The sequence below is a fragment of the Sturnira hondurensis genome, unplaced genomic scaffold (assembly GCF_014824575.4).
Source record: "Sturnira hondurensis isolate 20B ecotype Veracruz unplaced genomic scaffold, ASM1482457v3 Scaffold0014384, whole genome shotgun sequence".
NCBI lineage: Eukaryota > Metazoa > Chordata > Mammalia > Chiroptera > Phyllostomidae > Sturnira > Sturnira hondurensis.
Genome location: NW_028087015.1, coordinates 78,315 through 102,304, shown reverse-complemented (window position 1 = coordinate 102,304; position 23,990 = coordinate 78,315). Strand labels below are relative to the sequence as shown.

The window sequence follows — 23,990 nt, the reverse complement described above, 5'->3', positions numbered from 1 at the left end:
ACAGATGATGGGTTGTCAAACTTATTATCTGGGGGGGATTTAAATTATATTATTGTTTATGCTATTACGGTTGTCCCAATTTTTCTTCCTTTGCCCCCTTCACCTCAAGTTTATTATTGGGTTTAAGTTTTTTGCCACTATTATGAGTAGAATCTAATTTATTCTTTATTGCTTGTGTTTTTATCCAGCTGACCTCAATTTTCTTACTTGACTTTTTAGTGCCATTTTCTAGGCCTTAAATCCAAAAATTTTATTTTTCAACATTTATGGTATTTATTGTATTAGAATACCCAAAATAATCATTGATAATGGGTAGATCTTTGACTTGTTCCTGATTGGACATCTCAGGTATTTTTACCATTTACTATTTTTGTTGTTAGTCTTTAAGAAATTTTTCCATTTTATTTTTCTATTCATTTAGAATTATACACAAAGCTGTGGAGTTTCATTTACTTTTTCAGTTTATGGTATCATTAGGGTTTTTCTCTTTTAGTATGATAGAATAATCCTTGTTACAGGTTTCCTAAAGTGAAATGAATTGCTTATGATACATAGATTTAATCTGTTAATATTTCATTTTAAAAATTTTGCATCTCATTTGGGAAACTGGTTCAGTTTTTGTTGCTACCATTTTGGGGGTTTTACTAGCTTTTAAAGTTGGATTAGAGAGACTTTCATCTTTAAGTCTTTGTGATATGAAATCCTTATTCGTTCATTGAAAACTAACTAAATTAACTATAAAGTTATTTAACTTGGAACTGTTTAAATGGTAGTTTTAGATGACCTTTTGGTCTATTAGGGATATTCTTTCCATTTCTATTATCCATCCTAGATTTTTTCAGTTATAACTGTAGAGGTGCATGATATAATTAATCTTTTCTGTATTATAGTTTATTTTATCATTCCTGATATTACTTTTGTTTTCTAGTCAGACTTGGCCAAGGTATTGGTCTTTATCTGTGTTTTGAAAGAATCAGCCCTGGCTGGTGTGGCTCAGTGAATTGAGCCAGGGTCCTGAGAACCAAAGGAACACTGATGGAATTCCCAGTCCGCACATTCCTGGGATGGGGGCTAGGTCCCCAGCAGGGGGCGCTCGAAGGGGGAAAGACACATTGATGTTGTTTTCTCTTTCTTCCCTTCCCCTCTAAAAATAAATAATTTTTTAAAAGAATCAATGTTTGGTGTTAAGAATTTCTACCATCTTTGTTTCATAGTTTTAGCTTTTCATTCTCACCATCTGTTTTTCTTTTGGTAATTTTCTAATTTAACTTAAATACTTAATGCATTTTAATAAAAGCATTTACATTTTCCACTGAAAGAAATAGCTTTTTTCTGAAGTAGTCCTTTTCATCAGTTTCTTGTTAACTTTTCTTCTGGAGTTGTTTTTGGAAGATTATTTAAGTACTCATTTTCTAAGTAGTTTCTTAAAATTTGTCAAACCCTTCCCTGGTGGCCTGGTTGGAAAACTGTCCTGTACACCAAAAGTTCGTGGCTTTGATTTAGGTCAGGGTACATTTCTAGGTTGTGGGTTCAGTCCCTGGTTGGGGCAAGTATGGGAAGTAACCAACCCGGCTACGTATCTCTTCCTCTCCTCCCACTAGTCCCTCCCACATGCCTCCTTTGAAAATCAATAAACATGCTCAGGAGAGGATTTAAAAAAAATTTGTCAGGCATCTTTATGTTGGTGATTTTAATTGCATTGGAGATCAAGTTTGTAATAAGCTTAATTTTTATTTTTTACTTTGGTAGTTTTGCTTTTTTTCTTAAGGTTTTATTTACTTAGAGAGGAAGGGAAGGAGAGAAATATCAATGTATGGTTGCCTCTCCTGAGTCCCCTGCTGGGAACTGGCCTGCAACCCAGGCACGTGCCCGGACTGGGAATCAAACCCCGATCGTGTGGCCTGCGCTCAACCCACTGAGCTACACCAGCCAGGGCTAATTTTGCTTTTTAAAGTGGCCCACTTTAAAAACAATTCTGAAGTGCTGTCTGGTGTTCCTAAAGCAGAGAAGGTTGTGGAGAGCACTTCTGTTTAGTCTGAATTTTCTTTAAAGAAGTTATTGGGGTTTTTGTTTGTTTTTAAATCTATTATTTCTAGAGAGGGGAAGGAGAACTAGAGGGAAACATCAATGTGCGGTTGCCTCTCATGCGCCCCCCACTGGGGACGTGGTCCACAACCCAGGCATATGCCTTAACTGGGAATTGAACTGGTGACCCTTTGGTTCCCAGGCCTCGGCTCAACCCACTGAACCACACCAACCAGGGCAGAAGCTATGTTAAAACCCAATTGCTGCAGTGGTTCTTAAAAGTGTCCCCAACCAGCAATATCAATATCATCTAGAACTTGTTAGAAATGCAACTCAGTGGTTTAGACGCCTAACAATGTTTTAACTAGCGATTCTGATGTATGCTCAGATTGGGGAGCTACTACTACATTATCTTTGTCCCAAATTTGGCCAGTGGACACCTAATAGCCACTGCTTAAAAGGATGAGATTGATTTTGGAAGACATCCCGGGTACATTAGGGTAGGATAGCTTTTGTGTAAAAAAAAACTAAAGGAAACAAAATGTTCTTTCAGGAATTTGGGGGTACGAGTGGCGAACTTAAAACACAGTTGCATTCTACGGTGTGTTTTGAATCTTTTGCCAGAAGCTGTTATTTAATAAAGGAGAGGAAGAAAGGAGAGTCATGTGAGCAAGTACACCTTGGGAAACTAACAATGGAAGGGTGAGAAATCCGTGTTGCGGGGCTTGTGCCACGAGGACAGTGTCCCTTACACCGCCGTCCCTAATGAAAAACTATACCTCAGCCAGGCACTTACAGGTCCCGCTCACTGGCAAGCTAAGAAAGCTCAAATGTAACCTGTGGAATCAACAAGCTGACAATGAGGGGCACCTAACTCTGTTACGAGTACGATTTTTACTGATAAGGGAGTTTCACGCTAGATGTCTGAGGTTCAAGTATCCGCTCTGCCTCCTAGTGGGGCGTGGGCACTTTTGAACTTGGGCCACTCGTCTCTCCGCCAACCGAGGGGTCTGGACCTTATGAGCTCAGCTCACAGTCTTCTTAAACCTCTAATATTTCTTCCCTAGCCTACCGTTCTCCGCGGGTGGACAAGGAGTGCCAAAATAGGTTTTTTTTAAAAAAAAGAACCCACAAACACACAATACCCGCTGTCCCGCAGATCCTTTGTCCCAGACCGAAGGCTGAATAAGCTATTTATGCCGGGGTTTTACCCACCAGGTTGCGGTTCCCGACAGCGCCCGCGAGTGTCTCAAACGGCTATAGCCTAGCCTCTAGCCAAACACTCGGAAGAGATGGCGCTTAACTAAAGTTCTTCAAACTTACACAAGTCGTTTGTATCGATTTCAAAATAGGAAAGTCAGGATAGAAGGCACAACGGTACCTGAGGTAACCGAAGAACAAAACGGAAGGGGCGGGCCCGTAGGGCGGAAAAGGCAGGGCGGGACGCCCCGGCTCTCCGACCGTTTCCGGGCGTCAATTTGGTGGCGGGAAAAGCGTCCTTTTCTGACCGTTTCTGGCCGGTCCTATGCAGTAGCTCTTCGTGGGAGCCGGGATGGAAAAGCAACTGGGGAAGCAAGCTGCTGCCGCGCCCGCGAACTCCGGAGAGGAGGGCGGACTGCCGCTGGGCGCCGGGGCCCAGAAACATCCAGAGGACCAGATGACCCTGCTGCTCAGGTTGATTGTTCCCTCTGGCCCGCTGCGAGCTGTGGCCCGAGAGCTCCGCCTTTCGCGCTGAATAGCCTAAAGGTTTCAAGTTCAGACTCGGTCCCTGAATGGCTGTGTTGACTGCATCATTCGATAATAGTTCCTTAAGCTCCGTTCTTTGTCTTCGAAAAGATGATGGGGAAGAAAAATGACAACCCCCTATCACCGTTGCTAAAGATGTTAAATGAGACAGTTTGGGGCAAGCGTTCAGCAAAGTGCTCTTAAGAGCTTTCGCAGTTTTATTCTCCCTCCCTTTCTTATCCCTTTACTCGCTTGGGGCCGCGATTTTCGAGCTTCGTGGGTCCATCCAAGAGGGGCCACGATTTTCGAGCTTCTTGGGTGCATCCAAACCCTGAGCTCCTGGAGGCCGGGGGAGGGGGGGGGTAGCCCCGCCCCGCCCCGCCCCGCCCCGCCCCTTTTAGCGCTACAGCCCCTTTGAATCCAGAAGTTTTTTGTGTGTTTTTATTTGTTTTATTTTCTATCAGCAGGGTGGTTTTTATACCTTCCCACTAAGCAGTTGTTAGGGGAAGATTTGCTGGGAAGGGATATCAGTCTTCTAACCAGTGGGCAAACTACAGCCAAGTCTACATTACTGCCTGTTTTTGTGTGACTCCCTCAAGCCAACAGTAGTTTTTATGTCTTTAAGGATTGGGAGGAAACTTACAAGAAGAATATCTAATAACACGTGAAAATTATGAAATTCAAGTTTTATTGCCCTTAAGCAAAATCTTATTTTTACTTAACACAAGCTTTCCTGCTACTAGGAATGAATTGAGTAATTACAACACAGACAATATGACTCACAAACCCTAAAATATTTGCTACTTGCTTCTTTACAAAAGAAGTTTACTGATCATTCTAAATCATAACAAGGGGATTTTAAAAAATAGGCACTGTAGCTGTCAGGTTCACCACTGCTGTGGGTAATAAAGATCAGAAGCTCACTTTAAAAATTCCTCATGACCTGGCTGGTGTGGGTAAGCTGGTTGGAGCATAGTCCTATAAACTGAAAGGTCCTCGCTTGGATTCCATCAGGCAATGCCTAGGTTGCAGTTAGGTCTCTGGCTTGGGCATGTACAAGACGAACCCATCAATGTTTCCCTCTTTCCCTCCCTCCCCATCTCAAAAATCAATAAGCATGTCCTCGGGTGAGGATTAAAAGATAGTAAATAAATACATATTCCCTCCTACTTGTAGTATAAAATACTAAAACATTAAAGATGAGGGAACTAATCTTTCAGTGTGTCTTATAAAATGCTAGCCTAATTAACATCTAAGGAATGGCTTTTTTCATTTGGAATTTTGGAACATAAGAAATTGCCGTGGAGCTTTAGAAATTTATCTATTGTGCCTTAGCTTCTTTTTTAAGATTTTATTTTATTTATTTTTAGAGAGATGGAAAGGGAGAGAAACATGTGAGAGATACAGTGATTCAGCTGCCTCTTGCACACCCCAGCTGAGGATCTGGACCTCAACTCAAGCATGTGCCCTGATCAGGCAGGCATCCAACCTTTCAGTTTGCAGGCCGGTGCTCAATCTACTGAGCCATAGTAATCAGGGCTCTTTTTAAAAAGATTTCAAAGTCACAAAGCAACAGTTTCAATTTTATGAAACTACCATGTAAGTGTGAAATATTTTGTAAGTACAGCTTAACTAATTACCATTTAGCCATAGCTTTTCTACTTATTTTATGTATAATTTTAAAATAGGACAAAAAATTATTCTATTTTAAAATAATTTTAAAATAGAATCATAGGACAGCTAAGAAACTATGTTTTACTTCTCTATCCAAGAATTAGTATCTTTGTTATTTTTCTGGATCTCCTCTGCATTTTACAGTTTGGTTGTAAACTCATCAGTGTTTGCAGACTTCACCATTTTAATCTAGTTTTTTTGTGTAACATTTCTCATTAAGTCCCACATCACTGTGGCCTATTAAGAATAAATTGAAATATGTATCATTTTAAGTATACAAGTGATATAGAGTTGTGTGCCTAAACCTATATAATGTTATTAACCAGTATCACCCCAAAGAATTCAATAAAAAATAAGGCAAAAAGAATACATTTAAAAATGAAATGTTTAACTTTTCTTCACAGATGCTGTTTTTTTCTGTATTTCGTTTTGTTGTCTTCCTATGAGGCCTGAAAAATCTTTATGCCCATTTTAAATAAAATAAGGCAAAACTAGAAGACTTTAATGCTATTTATTTATACTTATTTTGTTGTATTACCTTCCAAATAATGAGTTACTTTATTATGCAGTAAGGAGTAAAACCTCAATAAATATATGACTTTTTCCTCTTTTTATGTTTTCAGACTAAAAGCACAGACAAAACAACAACTCTTGGAATATAAATCAATGGTTGATGCAAGTAAGTATTTGCATTTTCTTTTTTTTAAAGATTTTATCTATCTATCTGTCTGTCTATTCTGAATCTTTATGGGCCCTTTATTCAGATAGTCAGTGATCTGAAAAGATGGTGGATTTGTATACTCTCAGACTGTCTTAAATTCCATTTTCAACCAACCCTTTTTAAAAGGAGAGAAAAGTGTAGGTGATCTGTTTGTAATTCAGGGAAAAGGTGTCTCAAAAAAAGCATTCTCTAATCTGTGCCCTGGGCAGTGGTCTTTATCTGTTTCATCTATGGTGGGTGGTGGGCTTCTGACCCTGGAGCACAATAGCTCAGGTGCTATCTTGATTGCCGGCTCCGCAGTCCTCCTGAAAAACAAAGGTGGAGCTGTTTGTGGCCTCCTGAGTCAAAGTGGGTTATACTTCAGTTCTTGAAACAATACCTGATAACATGCCTTTGCAAAAATAGTTTCTCTTTTTCTGGACCCCTCGAACAATAGGCAATACCCTTTTCTCTTTTGATTGTAATGGATAAAATAATGTGCCCAACTGCCATTCCCTGGAGCATTTTCTCAACTCATTAAGGTTTTGCTTCCTGGTAATTGTCATCAGTTTGTCTCAAATAAACTCATAAAAATTCTCTTTGGGTTTGAATGTTTCTTTCTTTTTTTTTTTACTTTTTTTCCATTATATTTATTTATTATTTTATAAATATATTGTATTGATTATGCCATAACAGTTGTCCCATTCCCCCCTTCACTCCCCTCCACCCTGCACACCCCTCTCCCACCATTCCCCCTCCTTCATTCATGTCCATGTGTCACAAGTTATTTAGATTCTGTATTTCCCATAGTATTCCTGCCCTCCCCACTGTCTATTTTCTACGTACCGTCTATGCTACTTATTCTCTTTACCTTCTCCCCCCTTCTCCTCCTCCCACTCCCCTGTTGCTAACCCGCCATGTAATCTCCATTTCTATGGTTCTGCTCCTGATCTAGCTGTCCTCTTGGTTTGCTTTTGTTTTAGGTGTGGTTGTTAATAACTGTGAGTTTGCTGTCCTTTCACTGTTCCTATTTTTTATCTTCTTTTTCTAGATAAGTCCCTTTAAGATTTCCTATAATATGGGCTTGGTGATGATGAACTCCTTGAATTTGACCTTATCTGAGAAGCACTTTATCTGTCCTTCCATTCTAAATGACGGCTTTGCTGGATAGAGCAATGTTGGATGAGGGTCTTTGGATTTCATGCCTTGGAATACTTCTTTCCAACCCCTTCTTGCCTGTAAGGTCTCTTTTGAGAAATCAGCTGAGTAGTCTGATGGGAACTCCTTTGTAGGTGACTGTCCCCTTATTTCTTGCTGCTTCTAGGATTCTCTCCTTCATTTTTATCTTGGCTAATGTAATTATGATGTGCCTTGGTGTCCAGCTTCTTTGGGACTCTGAGTTTCCTGGGTTTCCTGGAAGTCTATTTCCTTTGCCAGACTGGGGAAGTTCTCCTTTATTATTTGTTCAAATAAGTATTCCACTTGTTGCTGTTCTTCTCCCCCTTCTGGTACCCCTATAATTCGGATGTTGGAACCTTTAAAGATGTCCTGGAGGTTCCTAAGCCTCTCCTCATTTTTCTGAATTCTTATTTCTCCCTTCTTTTCTGTTTGGTTGTTCCTTTCTTCCTTCTGGTCCACTCCCTTGATCTGAGTCCGTTTCCTTTCCATCACTATTAGTTTCCTGTGCATTTCCCTTCATTTCAATTAGTTTAGCCTTCATATGTTCCTCTAATTTGTGGCTAAAATCAACCAATTCTCTGAGCATCCTGATCACCAGTGTTTTGAGCTGTATATCTGAAAGGAAGGTTGGCTATTTCTTGGTCACTTAGAATTATAGGCTCTGGGGCTTTGAGCTGTTCTTGAGTCATAATGTTTGGTCTGTTCACACCTGTTATGTTTGAGGGGCGGGGCCTTAGGTGTTCACCAGGGCCAGGTGACCCAGTCTCTGGGTTGTGACGCTGTATGTGGGGGCGGGGTCAGAGAAAGAGAAAAAAATGGTGCTTTGCTTCACTCTGCTCTCTCTCAGATTTCTGTCCCCTCTGCAGCTTCCCACAAGCAAATTGGGCCCCTCTGGTGCTGGTTCCCTGGTGTGTGGACCCGTGTACTCTCCAGGACCCTGTGGGTCTCTCCAACGAACTCTCTGTGAGCCTGGGAGCCTCTCCCGGCTCCTTGACCCCGAGAAAGTCTTTCCAGTTGGTGCTTTCAGGCTCTAATTCCTGCTGAGGCCCTAGCAAGAGCGGTCTGTCTCACTGTTCGCTACTTCGCTTGGTTTATCTGTGCAAGAATGTGTCCACAGTCAGCCAGCTGCCCTGCTCCCTCACTGGGTCCGCCCATCGCCATCCCACACCTGGGATCCTCTAATCGCCTCCTCCTCCTCTCCTGGGTCGGTTGGACCCAATGATCTTTTCAGCCCGACCCTGCTCTGCCGCTGACTCTGCCCCTCTTACCAGTCTGGCTGAGTTGTTTGTTGTTGTTGGACTTCCATACAGTTCAATTTTCACTGTTTTGGCTGTGTTTTTGTTTCTAAAACTTCGCTGTCTTTAAATTTAGTTGTGGGGGGAGGCACAGTGTTTCCACCTATGCCTCCATCTTGGCCGGAAGTCTGGGTTTGATTGTTTCTTACATTGGTCTAACTTAATATAAATTATGTTCCAGCTCCTGAGCTCTAAGGCAGCCCCTTGGCATCTCTCTTTGAAACTGGTTCTGCAAACCAATTTATTTATTTTTAGAGAGAGGGAAAAAGGGACAGAAACACCAGTTGCCTTTTGTGCACACTCCGTCCCAGGACTGAACCAGCAAACCAGGTGTGTGCCCTGACCGAGAATCTCACTGAGGGCCTTTCCCTTTGTGGGGTCACACCCAACCAACTGAGGCACACTGTCAGGGCATGTTTGCATTTTCAAATAATGTTTTTTGAGTTTGATGAGTACTCTAGGGAAAAGACAGTCAACTTTACAAAAAGTTACTTACTTAGTGAATAGGATAATGGCAGCATAATGCTGTATTATATATACCACGTAAGAAGGCAAAAGGCAGGCTTGCCCAGGCCCTCTAGAACTGGTTAGGGATTCAGGAAATATATGTCAGGAAATACATGGTTATATCTAAATAACGATGCAAGGCTATTAAGTTCTATTGATTAGAACTCACTATTGATTAGAGAACTGAGAGATCCTGGTGGGCTTAGGGAATCATAGAACTTGCTACCATCAATTTAAAGATTGAATTAGCAGGTCATATAACTATGAAGCCAGTGATCTGGGACCTATGCTTTGAGAAGCACTGGGTAATAGGAATGAGGCAAAGGGGGATCAGCTTAAAGACACAAATGACAATTTTTTATTGTAAACAAAAATTTTTAATTTATCTTTTAAAATTATTAATTCAGAAGTCTCTGGGACCAAGATTGTAGCAAAATGATGGGTTTCGCCCTCCAGAAGCAATAATCACCTATTGCCACCTGACTCATGAGCCCTTCCCTCACAAAGGTAGGCTTGGTGAACCTTGTTTTCTGTATGAAATAGGCTTCAAGAATAAAATCAAATAATACATTAAGTTGACTCAAATTGTTATTCAATACTACTGAAATAAAGAATCTCCTAGATGTCTCAGTCTCTTCACCTGAATCTGTGTTTGAACCTAGGTAATTTTCAGATACTGCTCAAATTTTATTTCAAAGCCATAGTTCCGCAGTGTTTAGAAACCTCTTAGGTTTCTAAAGTCTTTTTATGTAAAAACAAACAAAAAACTAACTGTAAAAATGAGGCTGTAGCTTTTCTGTTTACTACAACTAAAAAATTAGGAACAAGGATATGAACCAGGCCTTCTGGCCTCCAAAGCCATGACCCTGTCATTAGGTAAGTAATGCTTACCTCAGAGATGGTGAGTAGGTCACTGTGCATCCCCTTACAGAGTGAGTGGCCCCCTTATTTCGAGGCCTCATGCTTTTTCAAATAAACCTATGATATTTACCTTAGAAATGAGGTAATGTTTTTTCATGAAAGCCCACATAATCAAAAAGGATAATCTATCTTAGAGGACAAGGTATAGGGGGAAATCTGTTCAAAATTTGGACCATTGAATATTTATCTCTGTAGGTATTCCTGCATTCATTTTATTCCTTTTAAGTCTCCAATGTGTTCCTGCCACCATGCTAGGCAGGGAGATACGGTGCTGAACAAGACAGATTTTGCCCTCACAAATCTTAAATTCTCTGTAGCAAAACAGGTAAGCAAAGAAACATATGAGGTAGTTATAAAGTGTGGTCAGTGTAATGAAGGTAATAATGGTGCAGTGACAGGGTGGTCGACATGGCTCTTCTGAGAAGATGACTTAAGAGCTAAAGTCAAATAATGAGGAGTCTCCCTTCTCCAACAGTCATTCCTGCTTTTCCCTCTAATAGATAACTTCATTTTTAAGGGATTGTGACATCTGAAAACTTGAGGAGATTTAGTAGTCCATACTAGAATGTCTACGAGTAAAGAAGACAAATTTAAAGCAAGCCACGAGAAATTAGGTTATAGTCTTTGAATAAAGGTATTTATCTAAAAATGATTATTTTACCATTAAAAAAACACAGTTATTTAACATTCCCATCATTGCAGAAAGTTGTATGGAGCAGCAGTGTTCTAGATCTGATGTAAGTGGGACTATATGTATTTTTGTGTCAGAAATATTTTCATTGAGAATTCACATAACATAAAATTCATTTTAAAATATATTTCAGTAGTTTTTAATATATTCACAATGTTGCCCTGGCTAATGTGGCCTTAGTGGATTGAGTGCTGTCCTGCAAACCAAAGGGTTGCTGGTTCGATTCGCAGTAGAGCACATGCCCAGTAGGGGGCACGCAAGAGGCAACCACACATTGATGTTTCTCTTCTTTCGCGTCTCTAAAAATAAATAAAATCTTTCAAAAACATAAATATATTTTTCCCACAATCTTATGCAACCATTACACCTAATTTCCACCACCCTAAAGGAAACCTAGAACCTGTTAGTAGTCATTCCCAATGTGTCTGGCTACCTTTACACAGCATAGTATTTTTATGATTCACCCATGTTGTCTGTTTCAGTAATTCATTTCTTTTTATTGTGGAGTGTGTTCCATGATGACTATATCACTGTGTTTATCCATTCACCTCCTGATGGACATTGAATTGTTTGCAGTTTCTGCTCATTTTAAGTAAAGCTGCTATGGACATTTGTCATTTGTACTTGTCTTTTTGTAGACATTTGTTTTCATTTCTCTTGGTTAAAAAACTTGAAAGTGAAGTTGCAATTCACATGATAAGCATATGTTTAACTTTTTAAGAAACTGCCAAACAGCTAAAATGATTATAGTGTTATGGGACAGTGCTCTCAGCAGGGTATGAGATTTCTAGTTACTCAATGTCCTCTTCAAAATTTGGTACTGACAATCTTTTTAAATGTTACCCACTATAATAAATATGTAGTGGTATCTCCTGTGGCTTTTCTTTATAGTTCCTCCTAACTAATAATGCTAAGTATCTTTTCATGTGTTTATTGGCAATTTATATATGAATCTACTTTTATGAAGTGTCTGTTCAAATTTTTGCCCATTTTTTAATTGGATTGTTGGACTCTCTAAGTTAGAGTTTTTATCTAAGAAATCTGTGATTACCTCACAGAAGGATTTTCCCCTATGTATTGTTCTAGAAGTTTTATGGTTTTAGGTTTAACATTCAAGTCTGATTTTCTAGTTAATTTTTGTGTATGGTGTGAGCTAAGGGGATCAAGTCTCTACTTTCAGTCTCCACTGTATATGTGTCGGTCTAAATCTGGCCTCTTTCCTGTGTTCTTATGAGGCATTTGTCTGTGCTGACCATAGTACCATACTGTCTTAATTACTGTACCTGTATAGCAAATCTTGATAGCAGCTACCATAAGTCCCCTGATTTTGTTCTTTGTCAAAATGGTTTTGATTGTTCTAGGTTCTTTGCATTTCTATATGCATTTTAAAATCAGCTTTTCTTTTTTCTGTAGAACAATTTCTATAAATTGATGGAATTCTACATGGGATTTGATTATGATCTTTATGGGCGATTTTTACTTCAGGAATATTGGCTCTCCCAATACATGTACATGGTATGTCTTTCCCATTAAAAAATTGGGTAAAGGTCATACACATACTTTGTTAAATTGATTCTTGAGTATTTCATATTTTTGATGCAGTTGTACATGGTATTATTAAATTTTAAGTTCTAATTTGCATAAACATACAATTTTTTCTGTTGATCTTTTTCAGCTTTTACTCCCTATTATTTTCTGTAATTCTAAAACTGTTCTGTCCAATATGGTAGACACTAGCTCTGTGGCTGTAGAACACTTGTAATGTGATTAGTCTTCATTGTGAAAGGCTATAAACGTAAAATGTGCACTGAAAAAAAGATTGTGAAATATTTCATTAGTAACTTTAAATTGATTATATGTTGAAATGATACTGTTTTGGATCTATTGGGTTGAATAAGCTATCTTAAAATCATTTTGACTTGTTCCTTTAGTAATGTGGAAACTAGAAAATAAAATTACATACTTGGTTTGTATTTGTGGCTTACATTATATTTCTGGACAGTACTATTCTAAAACATTGCTAGCTTCAAAAACTTACCCTGTCCCTGGCTGGTGTAGCTCAGTAGATTGAGCACGGGCCTGTGAACCAAAGGATTGCGGATCGATTCCCAGCCAGGGCACATGCCTGGGTTGCAGGCCAGTTCCGACAGGGGACACACGAGAGGCAGCCATACACTGATATTTCTCTCCCTCTCTCTGACCTTTCCCCTCTAAAGATAAATAAATAAAATCTATTAAAAAAAAACTTACCCTGGCCAGATAGCTCAGTTGGTTGGAGCATTGTCTTGATATGCCAATGTTGTGGATTCAATCCCTGGTCATGGCACATGTAAGAATAAACCAGATAATGCAAAAATAAGTGGAACAACAAATCAGTGTTTTTCTCTCTCTCTCTCTCCCCCTTTCTCTCCCTAGAATCAATCAATAAAAAAAAATTAATAAAAAATTTCCTTATTTGTAGATGAAGAAAAAACTCCAGAAGAAATCATGCCAGAAAAGCAAATGGAAACGTATGTCACATTTGAAATTTTATTTGTAGGTTTTACTAAAGATTTCATAGTGATATCTATCTTATAACATTGTCTTTCTTTTTCTCCCCCTTTACTTCCCAAGTAATTTGTCATGCATGTATTAAGAACTTGTTGATATGGGATATAGAAGTACATGTATATACATGAGTGATCCTATTAGCACTTTTGGCATTGTCCCTTAACAAGATATTTATCAGAATGTCTCCCGAGGCATCAGTTTGCCAAATCTGTTAATGCATTGGTGTGACGAGCCTATAAAATACTTTTATTTAGATAGAGGCATTTTTCTTTTTTCAAAAGTTTGCTTTATGCATATATTCCAATAGTGACGTCTCCTGATATTCCCCAAATTCTTTTATTCGTGCTTCTTTGATAGTAAAATTGAAGACCTGGAAAATGAAATTGAAGAGGTGAAAATGGCTTTAGAAATGAAAAAGCTTGCATTAGACAGGTAATTATTACATTTCTTTAATAAGCACTGTTCAATGGAATGCAAAATGGGTATGGCTGGAGGTGGAAAATATATGTTAATCTAAATGAATTAAGGAAAGTGATCATACAAATTTTGAACCCTGAGAGAAAAGTTATACCATTCACTAAAGAAGTTACATGAGCCCTGGCTGGCATAGCTCAGTGGATTGAGCACAGACCTGCGAACCACACGATCGTGGTTCAATTCCCAGTCAGGGCACATGCCTGGGTTGCAGGCCAGTTCCCAGCAGGGGACTCACGAGAGGCAACCATACATTGATACTTCTCTCCTTCTCTCCTTCCCTTCCCCTCTAAAGATAAATAAATAAAATCTTAAAAAAAAAAAAAGAAGTTAGATGATACAGGGTTAATAAGGAAATGTCAATCAAAACAACAGAAATGTGAAGTTAAATTTTATTGATCAATTGAAAGGATCGTGTGGATTTGTTTATTCCAGTAACTGTTAATTGTGTAAAAGAATGGTCATCAAGTTTAAAGTATACTTTAAATTAGGTTTTGCATCTGTAGTTTAAAATTTATACAACAAATATTTGAGTGCTTGCTATGTCCTAAGCTTTTGCTAGGTGTTGGTATACGGTTGTTAATACGATAAATATGCAGTGTGAGGACTTCTGGCCAAGATGGAGGCGTAGGTGGGAACACTGTGCCTCCCCCCACAACTAAATTTAAAGACAGCGAAGTTTTAGAAACAAAAACACAGCCAAAACAGTGAAAATTGAACTGTATGGAAGTCCAACAACAACAAACAACTCAGCCAGACTGGTAAGAGGGGCAGAGTCAGCGGCAGAGCAGGGTCGGGCTGAAAAGATCATTGGGTCCAACCGACCCAGGAGAGGAGGAGGAGGCGATTAGAGGATCCCAGGTGTGGGATGGCGATGGGCGGACCCAGTGAGGGAGCAGGGCAGCTGGCTGACTGTGGACACATTCTTGCACAGATAAACCAAGCGAAGTAGCGAACAGTGAGACAGACCGCTCTTGCTAGGGCCTCAGCAGGAATTAGAGCCTGAAAGCACCAACTGGAAAGACTTTCTCGGGGTCAAGGAGCCGGGAGAGGCTCCCAGGCTCACAGAGAGTTCGTTGGAGAGACCCACAGGGTCCTGGAGAGTACACGGGTCCACACACCAGGGAACCAGCACCAGAGGGGCCCAATTTGCTTGTGGGAAGCTGCAGAGGGGACAGAAATCTGAGAGAGAGCAGAGTGAAGCAAAGCACCATTTTTTTCTCTTTCTCTGACCCCGCCCCCACATACAGCGTCACAACCCAGAGACTGGGTCACCTGGCCCTGGTGAACACCTAAGGCCCCGCCCCTCAAACATAACAGGTGTGAACAGACCAAACATTATGACTCAAGAACAGCTCAAAGCCCCAGAGCCTATAATTCTAAGTGACCAAGAAATAGCCAACCTTCCTTTCAGATATACAGCTCAAAACACTGGTGATCAGGATGCTCAGAGAATTGGTTGATTTTAGCCACAAATTAGAGGAACATATGAAGGCTAAACTAATTGAAATGAAGGGAAATGCACAGGAAACTAATAGTGATGGAAAGGAAACGGACTCAAATCAAGGGAGTGGACCAGAAGGAAGAAAGGAACAACCAAACAGAAAAGAAGGGAGAAATAAGAATTCAGAAAAATGAGGAGAGGCTTAGGAACCTCCAGGACATCTTTAAAGGTTCCAACATCCGAATTATAGGGGTACCAGAAGGGGAAGAGGAACAGCAACAAGTAGAATACTTATCTGAACAAATAATAAAGGAGAACTTCCCCAGTCTGGCAAAGGAAATAGACTTCCAGGAAATCCAGGAAGCTCAGAGAATCCCAAAGAAGGTGGACCCAAGAAGGAACACACCAAGGCACATCATAATTACATTAGCCAAGATTAAAATGAAGGAGAGAATCCTAGAAACAGCAAGAAATAAGGGGACAGTCACCTACAAAGGACTTCCCATCAAACTGTTACCGGATTTCTCAAAAGAGACCTTACAGGCAAGAAGGGGTTGGAAAGAAGTATTCCAAGTCATGAAGTCCAAAGAGCTACATCCAAGATTGCTCTATGCAGCAAAGCTTTCATTTAGAATGGAAGGACAGATAAAGTTCTTCTCAGATAAGTTCAAATTCAAGGAGTTCATCATCTCCAAGCCCTTATTATATGAAATGTTAAAGAGCCTTATCTAAGAAAAAGAAGATAAAAAATAGGAACAGTGAAAGGACAGCAAACTCACAGTTATTAACAACCACACCTAAAACAAAAGCAAACCAAGAGGACAGCTAGATCAGGAGCAGAAGCATAGAAATGGAGATCACATGGAGGGTTAGCAACAGGGGAGTGGGAGGAGGAGAAGGGGGGAGAAGGTACAGAGAATAAGTAGCATAGATGGTAGGTAGAAAATAGGCAGTGGGGAGGGCAGGAATACTATGGGAAATAGTGAATCTAACTTGTGACACATGGACATGAACGAAAGGGGGGGAATGGTGGGGGAGGGGATGTGCAGGGTGGAGGGGAGTGAAGGGGGGAATGGGACAAGTGTAATGGCCTAATCAATAAAATATTTTTTAAAAAAAGATAAACATGGTCTCTTACTGACTTTGAGATCTGAATTAATTATCTCAAGGTGTAGTGAAAGTGCTTTCCACTGTCTTGTTTTTTGTTTGTTTGCTTGCTTTTTAAAATTTTATTTATTTTTAAAGCAGGAGAAGGAAGGAAAAAGGAGAGGGAGTGAAACATCAGTGTGATAGATAAACATCAAACATCGATCAATTGCCTCTAGTAGTCACCCCAACTGGGCCACTGAACTGGTAACTCAGGCTTGTTATGGGTAACTGGCAACCCCTGACTGGGAACCGAACTGGTCACTCTTTGCTTTGCAGAATGATGTCCACCCAACCAACTAAGATACATTGGTCAGAGCTAAAGTGCTTTTAATTGCTTCTGACAGTGAGCTTCCCCCTCATCTCATATGCTGGCTTATTATATAGATTATATTTTTTTAACTAAGGTGACTTCAGAGGCATTAAGATACCTCCTTTGAATAAATTCCTGTGTGTGTGACAAAAAGGAAGGGCTCTAATATTGCTGAGTTGATTGACTTCTTTTTTTTTACACTGTTAATAATGAAGCTCCTACAGCAAAGACATCATGTTCAAGGGCAGGAAAGGGCTGCAAAGTGTTTAGTTTATGCCTTTTTTGTCACCACATTGACTGTTTATTATTACTTATTAGCTATTTGAATTTATCAGTGATTTATGGAGCTTGTTTGTATGTAGGCATATTTCAAAGTTTACAGTTAAATGTGGGTTTGTATTCCCTAACTCTCCATTTCAGGCCCTCTAGATCTCTGTAGTGCCTGCATGCATGTTGCTTCCCCAGGCACCAAGGTACACAGATGGCTTGGAAAGCAAAGCTCAGGCTGCACAACCACGTGCATTGCCAGCCCTGTCATTCTTAGTGTTAGTTCATATTTCTGTGACTTATCAAATATTTCCCAAACAATACTGCTTTAAAACCTACTTATGTTTTATGTTATATTTAAACAGAAATCAGTCTTTAACTTGTCATATTTTTTTATTTTCTTTTCAGTGTACCATAAATGCTACCCATGTTTTATAATGCCATCTTTTTTCCTCTCATAGGATGCAGCTTTCGACAGTCCTTAGAAAAAACCTGGAAGAAAGTAAATTTCAGAATAGGTACTTTTTTCTTTCTAGATTTGGTTAAGGATGGGAATTAGAAGGGGGATCTGCATAATGACTTTAGTTTCTTGATTTTTTAAAAAAATAACTGTCACTGCCAACCACTTCAATCTGGGGAATAAGAAAAGTGATGGAAGTTTTGTGGGCCTTGCTCAGTATTACAACTTTTATAGTCCCACTGACATCTTGTTTATATTCCAACACTAAGAAGCAATTTAGGTTTTAACCAGATAGTCTGAAAATTTGGAGGAAGGTTTGAAGTTAATTTTGTGCATTATTCACTGAAAGCCAGGAACAGTTGCTATTTTATTCAATCAACAACAACCCAATGATTGAAAGTAAACTATTTTTCATTAGCATAAATGAGCTTGTACACATTAAACAGTTTTTCAAGGAATATAAAATAAAGACTGGCAGTCAGGGTCCTCTACAATTTGGTCCTAAATGCCTGGCCTCAGGAGCCTTACCTGTGATTTTATCTCCCAAGGCTCTACAAATCTTGTTATATAAAAATCTTCTCCCATAAGCAATAGAAAAATCCTGAGATAGAGTTGGCACTTCTCCTATCTTGGTGGTTCAGACTCATACACATTCTCCCCGTATTCTATATTGACCCAGCGTTACATAAACCCTAAAGTCTTAATTTGAGCTAACTCTTGCTCCTCCATAAAATGAGAGCTTAGAACATTCTTGAGTTAAAGGGGTATAGGACAGATTCATCATAAACTTTACAACCAGGTATAGTGTAACCAGTAGAAAATGTGTTCAGTTCTTCCATGTCTGTGTAGATTCCTCCTTTTCAGCCTCTCCACTACATTCCTTCTACAGTATCAGAATAATTGGTATTATCACAGTGACCACATTGCTGTTCTCATCCCAAGCCTACCGACTCTGAATCTAAAAACCAAGGTGTGGGGATGGAAGGTGGTGGAGTGGTCAGCTGTCAACCCACATTGAACAGCCCTCCCAAGGGTCTGTGGCTTTTTGAAATAGGAGAACTGTTTTCACCAAGTCCTATTTCACACCCTTTGGCTCCAGCCATTTCAAACTACTTGACCTAGATAATCACTTCATGTCCTTTAAGATCCCAGGGTGTGCCTTCCCCAACTCTGCACAACTCTTACAGTGGTTCATATCCATTACTGGTTTTAATAGAACCATACTACCGTTGTGGATTTATTTTTCTCCCGCACCAGGTTCTTTCCTCTCTGAAAACAAATACTATGCCTGGCACAGTTCTTGGTATGTAGTAGACACTTAGAAATATTTGTTGAAGAAATGGAGATAAAAAGCAGCTTATTCATTGAAACTCTTCTGTTTGATACTGTGGTAGTAGATTCATGTCGTTTTACAGTTGTCAAACCCATAGCATGTACAACAACAAGGGTGGATTCTAATGTAAACGGTGGGCTTTGGGTGATTATGTTGTGTCAGATAAACGTTTGTCATGTGTTGACAGTAGGGGAGGCTGTGCATGTATAGGGGCAGAGGGTACAGCGACTTACATTCTGCTTAATTTTACTATAAACCTAAAATTGCTTTAAAAAATAAAGTAGTTTTAAAAGCAACTTATTAGCAAATTGTTCATTTTTTTCTTCCTAAATATGAGATTGTTAGAAATGTTCCTACATGCTTGAATTTGATATTTTTTGTTGTTCATGATCAATAATTTTTCTAGGGAAATGCATCTCTACTTTTAAACAGAAATTTAGTTTACATCAAACTTTTCCAGATTTATTGTTAGATAATGATTTTCTATTGAAGTGTGCAGTTAATTTAATGAAAGTATAATACTAGTTGATTTCTTCATTAATGAGACATTGCTTTTAACTAAGGTTAATGTCATATTTTTCATTTCTTTTCAGTGAGCTCATGGAAAACATGAAACACATATTAAAGCTAAATAAAATAATAATGACATCACAGCAGGTAACTTTGCACATTAAGTTGCTTATGCATCTTAATGATTTCGGTAACACTTTCTTGCTGGTAACTGCATTGTATATGATTAAATAGGATTGCCCAAACAGACTGGTATGGTTGGAGCTCAGTATCCTTAAGTTTTCTCTCTCTCTCTCTTTTTTTTTAAATCTTCACCCAAGGATATATTTACCGATTTTGAGAGAGAGAGAAACATCAATTAGTTGCCTCATGCATGCACCCTGGGGTTGAACCCATAACCTAGGTGTGTACCCTGACCAGGGATCAAACCCACAACCTTTTGTTGTATGGGATGATGCTCCAGCCAATTGAGTTACCTCGCCAAGACTTTTCTCTCTCTTTTTTATAACTCAATTATTTTTCATTAATGTTGCTAAATGTCTACTTATAATTTATGCTACTTTGTCCTCTCGTTGTGTAGAAATGAAGTAATTTAAAACTGGAGGTTTAGAAAACATAAACTAAGATAAAATTCAGTGATTTAAGTATTACATGTTTGTTCTTAGGTAATGTACCTTAATCTTTTTATTTCTAATAATAGGAATCCTGGGATCTGGAGGGAAAACTGCTTAATGTTAAAAAGAAGAGATTTGGTATGTAGAACAGTTCTTGGGTTTTTGTATAACATTGTCACTTCATATGGAGATTGATAGGGCCACATCTTTCAGCTACTAAGAAATTTCTTTTCTTTTTTTTTTTAAGATTTTTTATTTATTTATCCTTAGAGGGGAAGGGGAGAAATATCAATGTATGGTTGCCTCTTGTGCATCCCAGCAGGAACTGCATCCCCCGCTGGGAACGGGCCTGCAACCCAGGCATGTGCCCTAACTGGGAATCGAACCGCAATCCTTTGGTTCACAGGCCCGCTCTCAATCCACTGAGCTATACCAGCCAGGGCCAAAATTTCTTAATTTTCAAATTTTCTTAAAATTTTAGGTATGGCAACTTAAAAAGTAATATATAAAGTGTATTTTGCTTGATATACTTTTGTTGTTTTAGAACATTAAATCACGAAATGAGTACATTCTCAGTGAAGAGAAATCAAATGATACAGAAAAGTGTGATGTGAAAGTCATGCCTCCTTCCTGTGTGACCACAGTTAGATGTGTTTATATATGCATAATTTTTATGTGGTCAGTTAATACATGCGGTTCTACAGCCTTTTAACTTAATGAACATGAGATGGCTTTTTGCATTGGAATTATTGAAATGTTTATTTCACAAGTAGTACACATTTTCTGTAGAAAATTCAGAAACAGTAAAGTATATGTAGGGAAAGTTAAATTTTTAATTTTATCATCAAGAGATAATCAGTCTTCAATGCCTATTTTTTATATCAAATGGGAATCTCTTTATTCTGTGTTATAAACTGCTCTTTTCATTTAACAGCATGGTTTATTATTTTTAAATATGTAGATTTGCCTTAATGTAAGGGTCAGCAATAGTCTTGATCATCTAATCTAATTATCCTTTGAATATGTAATATTTTTTCATTGCATTCTAACCTACCTTTGGTACATTAATGTCAAGGAAGTAAGCTCCTAAGACGTACCCATTTATGTTTTCAAATAGTTTAATTCTTAGAACATATCAGGAACTACAATAAATGGTTGATGTTTATATCTTGAGAAGGGAACCTTTTCATTGAAAATTCATCTTGGTGATATGTCATTGTATAAATAAAAGAGGGGAGTTGGTGTGCTAACACATAATTCCTACCTATTTTGGTACCCATAGTAGGTCCTCTTTGACACTATGTCTCTTCAAACATCTGTGAACAGTTATCATTATCATATATACAACCCTTGAACATTTGCATTGTTAAGTGTACATTTCAGATATTGGTATTTTGTACCAGGGAAGTCATATTTAGATCAAAATAGAACTACAACCTAAAATACTCCTTATTAAAAATTTTCTCTTGCCCTGATTGGTGTGGCTTAGTGTGTTGGGTGTCATCAACACAAACCAAAATGTTGCAGGTTCAATTCCCAGTCAGGGCGTATGGCTGGGTTGAGGGCCAGGTCCCGGGTTGAGGGCCTGGTCCCAGGGTGGGGAAGTGCAAGCGACAACTGATTGATGTTTCTCTTCCTCTCTTTCTCCTTCCCTTCCCCGCTCTCTAAAAATAAATAAGTAAAATATTTAAAAATATTTTCTCTTGACTGAAATAACCATAAATTTTTGGGATTCTTGTTTGTAGGAATTGCTATATATAGTACACTGTTTTATTTTTAACCTCATAGAATTAAAACGAGCTTCAGAACAAAAGTTTTTAGAAATACAGACTGAAAAGAACAAACAGAAAGATGATTTGGACAGTATGGAAAATTCAGACAAGATAAAGACCTTAAAAGAAAAGCTACAGATGGAGATACAAATTACTACGGTTATTCAACATGTGTTCCAGGTAACATGTATATAAATAAGAAAGGGAGATAAAGACCGTTTTTTGTTAATAAAAATGGTTGATTTTGTTACTTTTAGAATTACAGTTAGTCTTTGATCTTGGCAAAATAACTCAATCCTGAAAATTGGTCTGTTTACATATATCTGAAATTCATGTATATTTCATATCTGGCTTTGATTTTGCATAATGGCATTTATAAATGGAATGATTTTTAGAAGCCCTGTGGAGGCAGAATGATGAAATGGTGGAGAGCATTAGATTCCAAGTTGGGAGTTTGGGGAGAACATGGGTGGGGGTGATGGGAATCTAGAGTTAAGATCCTGACTGCTACTAAATAGTGGCTGACCTTGAGCAGATGATTAACTTTCCTAAGTGTTCGTGTCCTTGTTTAGAAAGAGTGGTGTAAAAACTAAAGAGAATATAATTTGTGCCAATCTCCTTAGCATAGTGTCTGGTGCCAGTAAATTCTCAATAAATGTTGGTAGTTATAATCGTGTCAAATTTTAAATTTCAAGTATCCATTTCTTTATCCTGGGTTTTTTTAAGTACTTTTTGAATTTTAAAATGTCTCGAACTATTGAAATACTTAAATTGCCAAGTTTGAATTATGAAGATGCACAGTTAAAACTGTCTATTACATGTAAAGCAAATGCTTGTTATGTGTAAAGCATGTTCTTGTAAAATATGAGGCCTTATGTGTCACCATAAGAAATTCTTCCCCAGGTCTTACACCTACTTTTTAGTTACAGTGGGTTTTTTGATTAGAAGTAATCAAATCCCCTAAGCTAACCTTGAGAGGAGGATTGCATCATAAGTAAAGAATCATTTTCATTTTCTTTGGCAAATGTTCCTGTCTACTATTTTTAGACTTCTGTTAGTCTGCATTTCTTTGTTTGTTTGTTTTCATTTTTTTATTATAAGAGAATTTATTTAGAAAGTCACAGAAGTAGAAAAGGTGAGTCAACTGGGCTGTATGGGCTCAGGAAATAAATTGCAGAGGCAAAAGAAGGGCTAAAGCTTAGGAGAGAAAAGGCAAAGGTAATGCGCCTGGTGGGCAGGGGAGGAGTGGGAGGGACAGGCCCCAGGAATACTCCAGAGCCAGCCCAGCTGGGGAAATGAGGGGGCGAAAGGCATTATTCTGTATTTCCTTAAATTAGTGTTCATTTTGAGTTAATGAACTCATTGCTTTGTTAAACAGACTATAGGTTTGTCTAGGTCAGGAGCTCTCTCTCTTCCTGATGGAGTGAATCTTCAGGAGTTCAGTCACATTTGAATGCTTACTTTCATCTGCCTTTGCAAATTTGACTGAATTTGTATACACTAGCCCTTTTATTAACTTATACCAAGAACATGCCTTAGATAGGCCAAAGTTTTGTGTTTTATGTGTAGTAATATACCATTATACTCTAAAATGGATTTTTAACAATTTTTTTTTTAAAAATGTACATATTTTACATAATGTACAACTTTACAAATTTCAAAATTTTAAATATTTCAATTAGTAACTTAGTATCATGGAGCTATATAGTTTTTCATTGCATAATGACCAGAAATTTCATTAATTATGACCCTAATTATTCCTCCATTGTCTACCCCCAAATTGCTCTTCATCTTTTTTTAGGGTCTTGAAACTTGGCAAGAGCTGAGAACTAAGCTCTTCTTTTACCTCTTTTTAAAAATAGGACATATTAGTTAGGCTCAAATTGCTGTTCACCATAGAAGTACAAAGTGAACTCTGAACCAACTGCAATCTTTTCCCTTTAATCCAGGATACCACTGCAACCATCCTTAACGGGAAAAACTACCCACAAAAACTGATGCAGCATAAAAAATTGTTAGCATTGTAAATCTTCCCTAGCGGCATGGGGATCAAGCCTGAACCCTCACTGAAAGTGGAAATGAGCATATAATAATGTATCACTGTGTTTTTCTTATGATCAGAGATTAAATGTTCACACTTCATTTGATAATTGTTTGATCAGATCAGTGAAATAGGATGTTTTGAGAGCGTGTTAAATTTTAAAGTACTTACAACTTTAATTTGAAAAAAATTTTTTGTGTGTGTTACAGAACCTCATTTTGGGGAGTAAAGTCAATTGGGCAGAAGATTCTGCCCTTAAGGAAATTGTTCTGCAGCTTGAGAAGAATCTCACCATGATCTAGTAAAAATTCTATTTGGCCCTGGCTGGTGTAGCTCAGTGCATTGAGCA

General features: G+C 38.4%; 1 protein-coding gene across 1 annotated transcript; it reads left to right on the top strand.

The window, feature by feature from the left end:
- The first annotated feature begins 3,472 nt into the window (after positions 1-3,472).
- On the top strand, positions 3,473-23,990 carry CENPH (centromere protein H). The gene is made up of 9 exons (XM_037062821.1): positions 3,473-3,699; positions 6,048-6,103; positions 13,179-13,227; positions 13,625-13,699; positions 17,373-17,429; positions 19,298-19,361; positions 19,915-19,966; positions 21,617-21,780; positions 23,851-23,990. The coding sequence occupies exons 1-9, from the start codon at positions 3,578-3,580 to the stop codon at positions 23,941-23,943; spliced, it is 732 nt and encodes a 243-aa protein (XP_036918716.1). The 5' UTR covers positions 3,473-3,577; the 3' UTR covers positions 23,944-23,990.

Bases quoted from the DNA above. Each gene is read 5' to 3' on its own strand.
- CENPH (XM_037062821.1), top strand. From the start codon at position 3,578: ATGGAAAAGCAACTGGGGAAGCAAGCTGCTGCCGCGCCCGCGAACTCC. The intron at 3,700-6,047 runs GTTGATTGTTCC...TTATGTTTTCAG, and splicing joins CAGATGACCCTGCTGCTCAG to ACTAAAAGCACAGACAAAAC. The intron at 19,967-21,616 runs GTATGTAGAACA...TTAACCTCATAG, and splicing joins TGTTAAAAAGAAGAGATTTG to AATTAAAACGAGCTTCAGAA.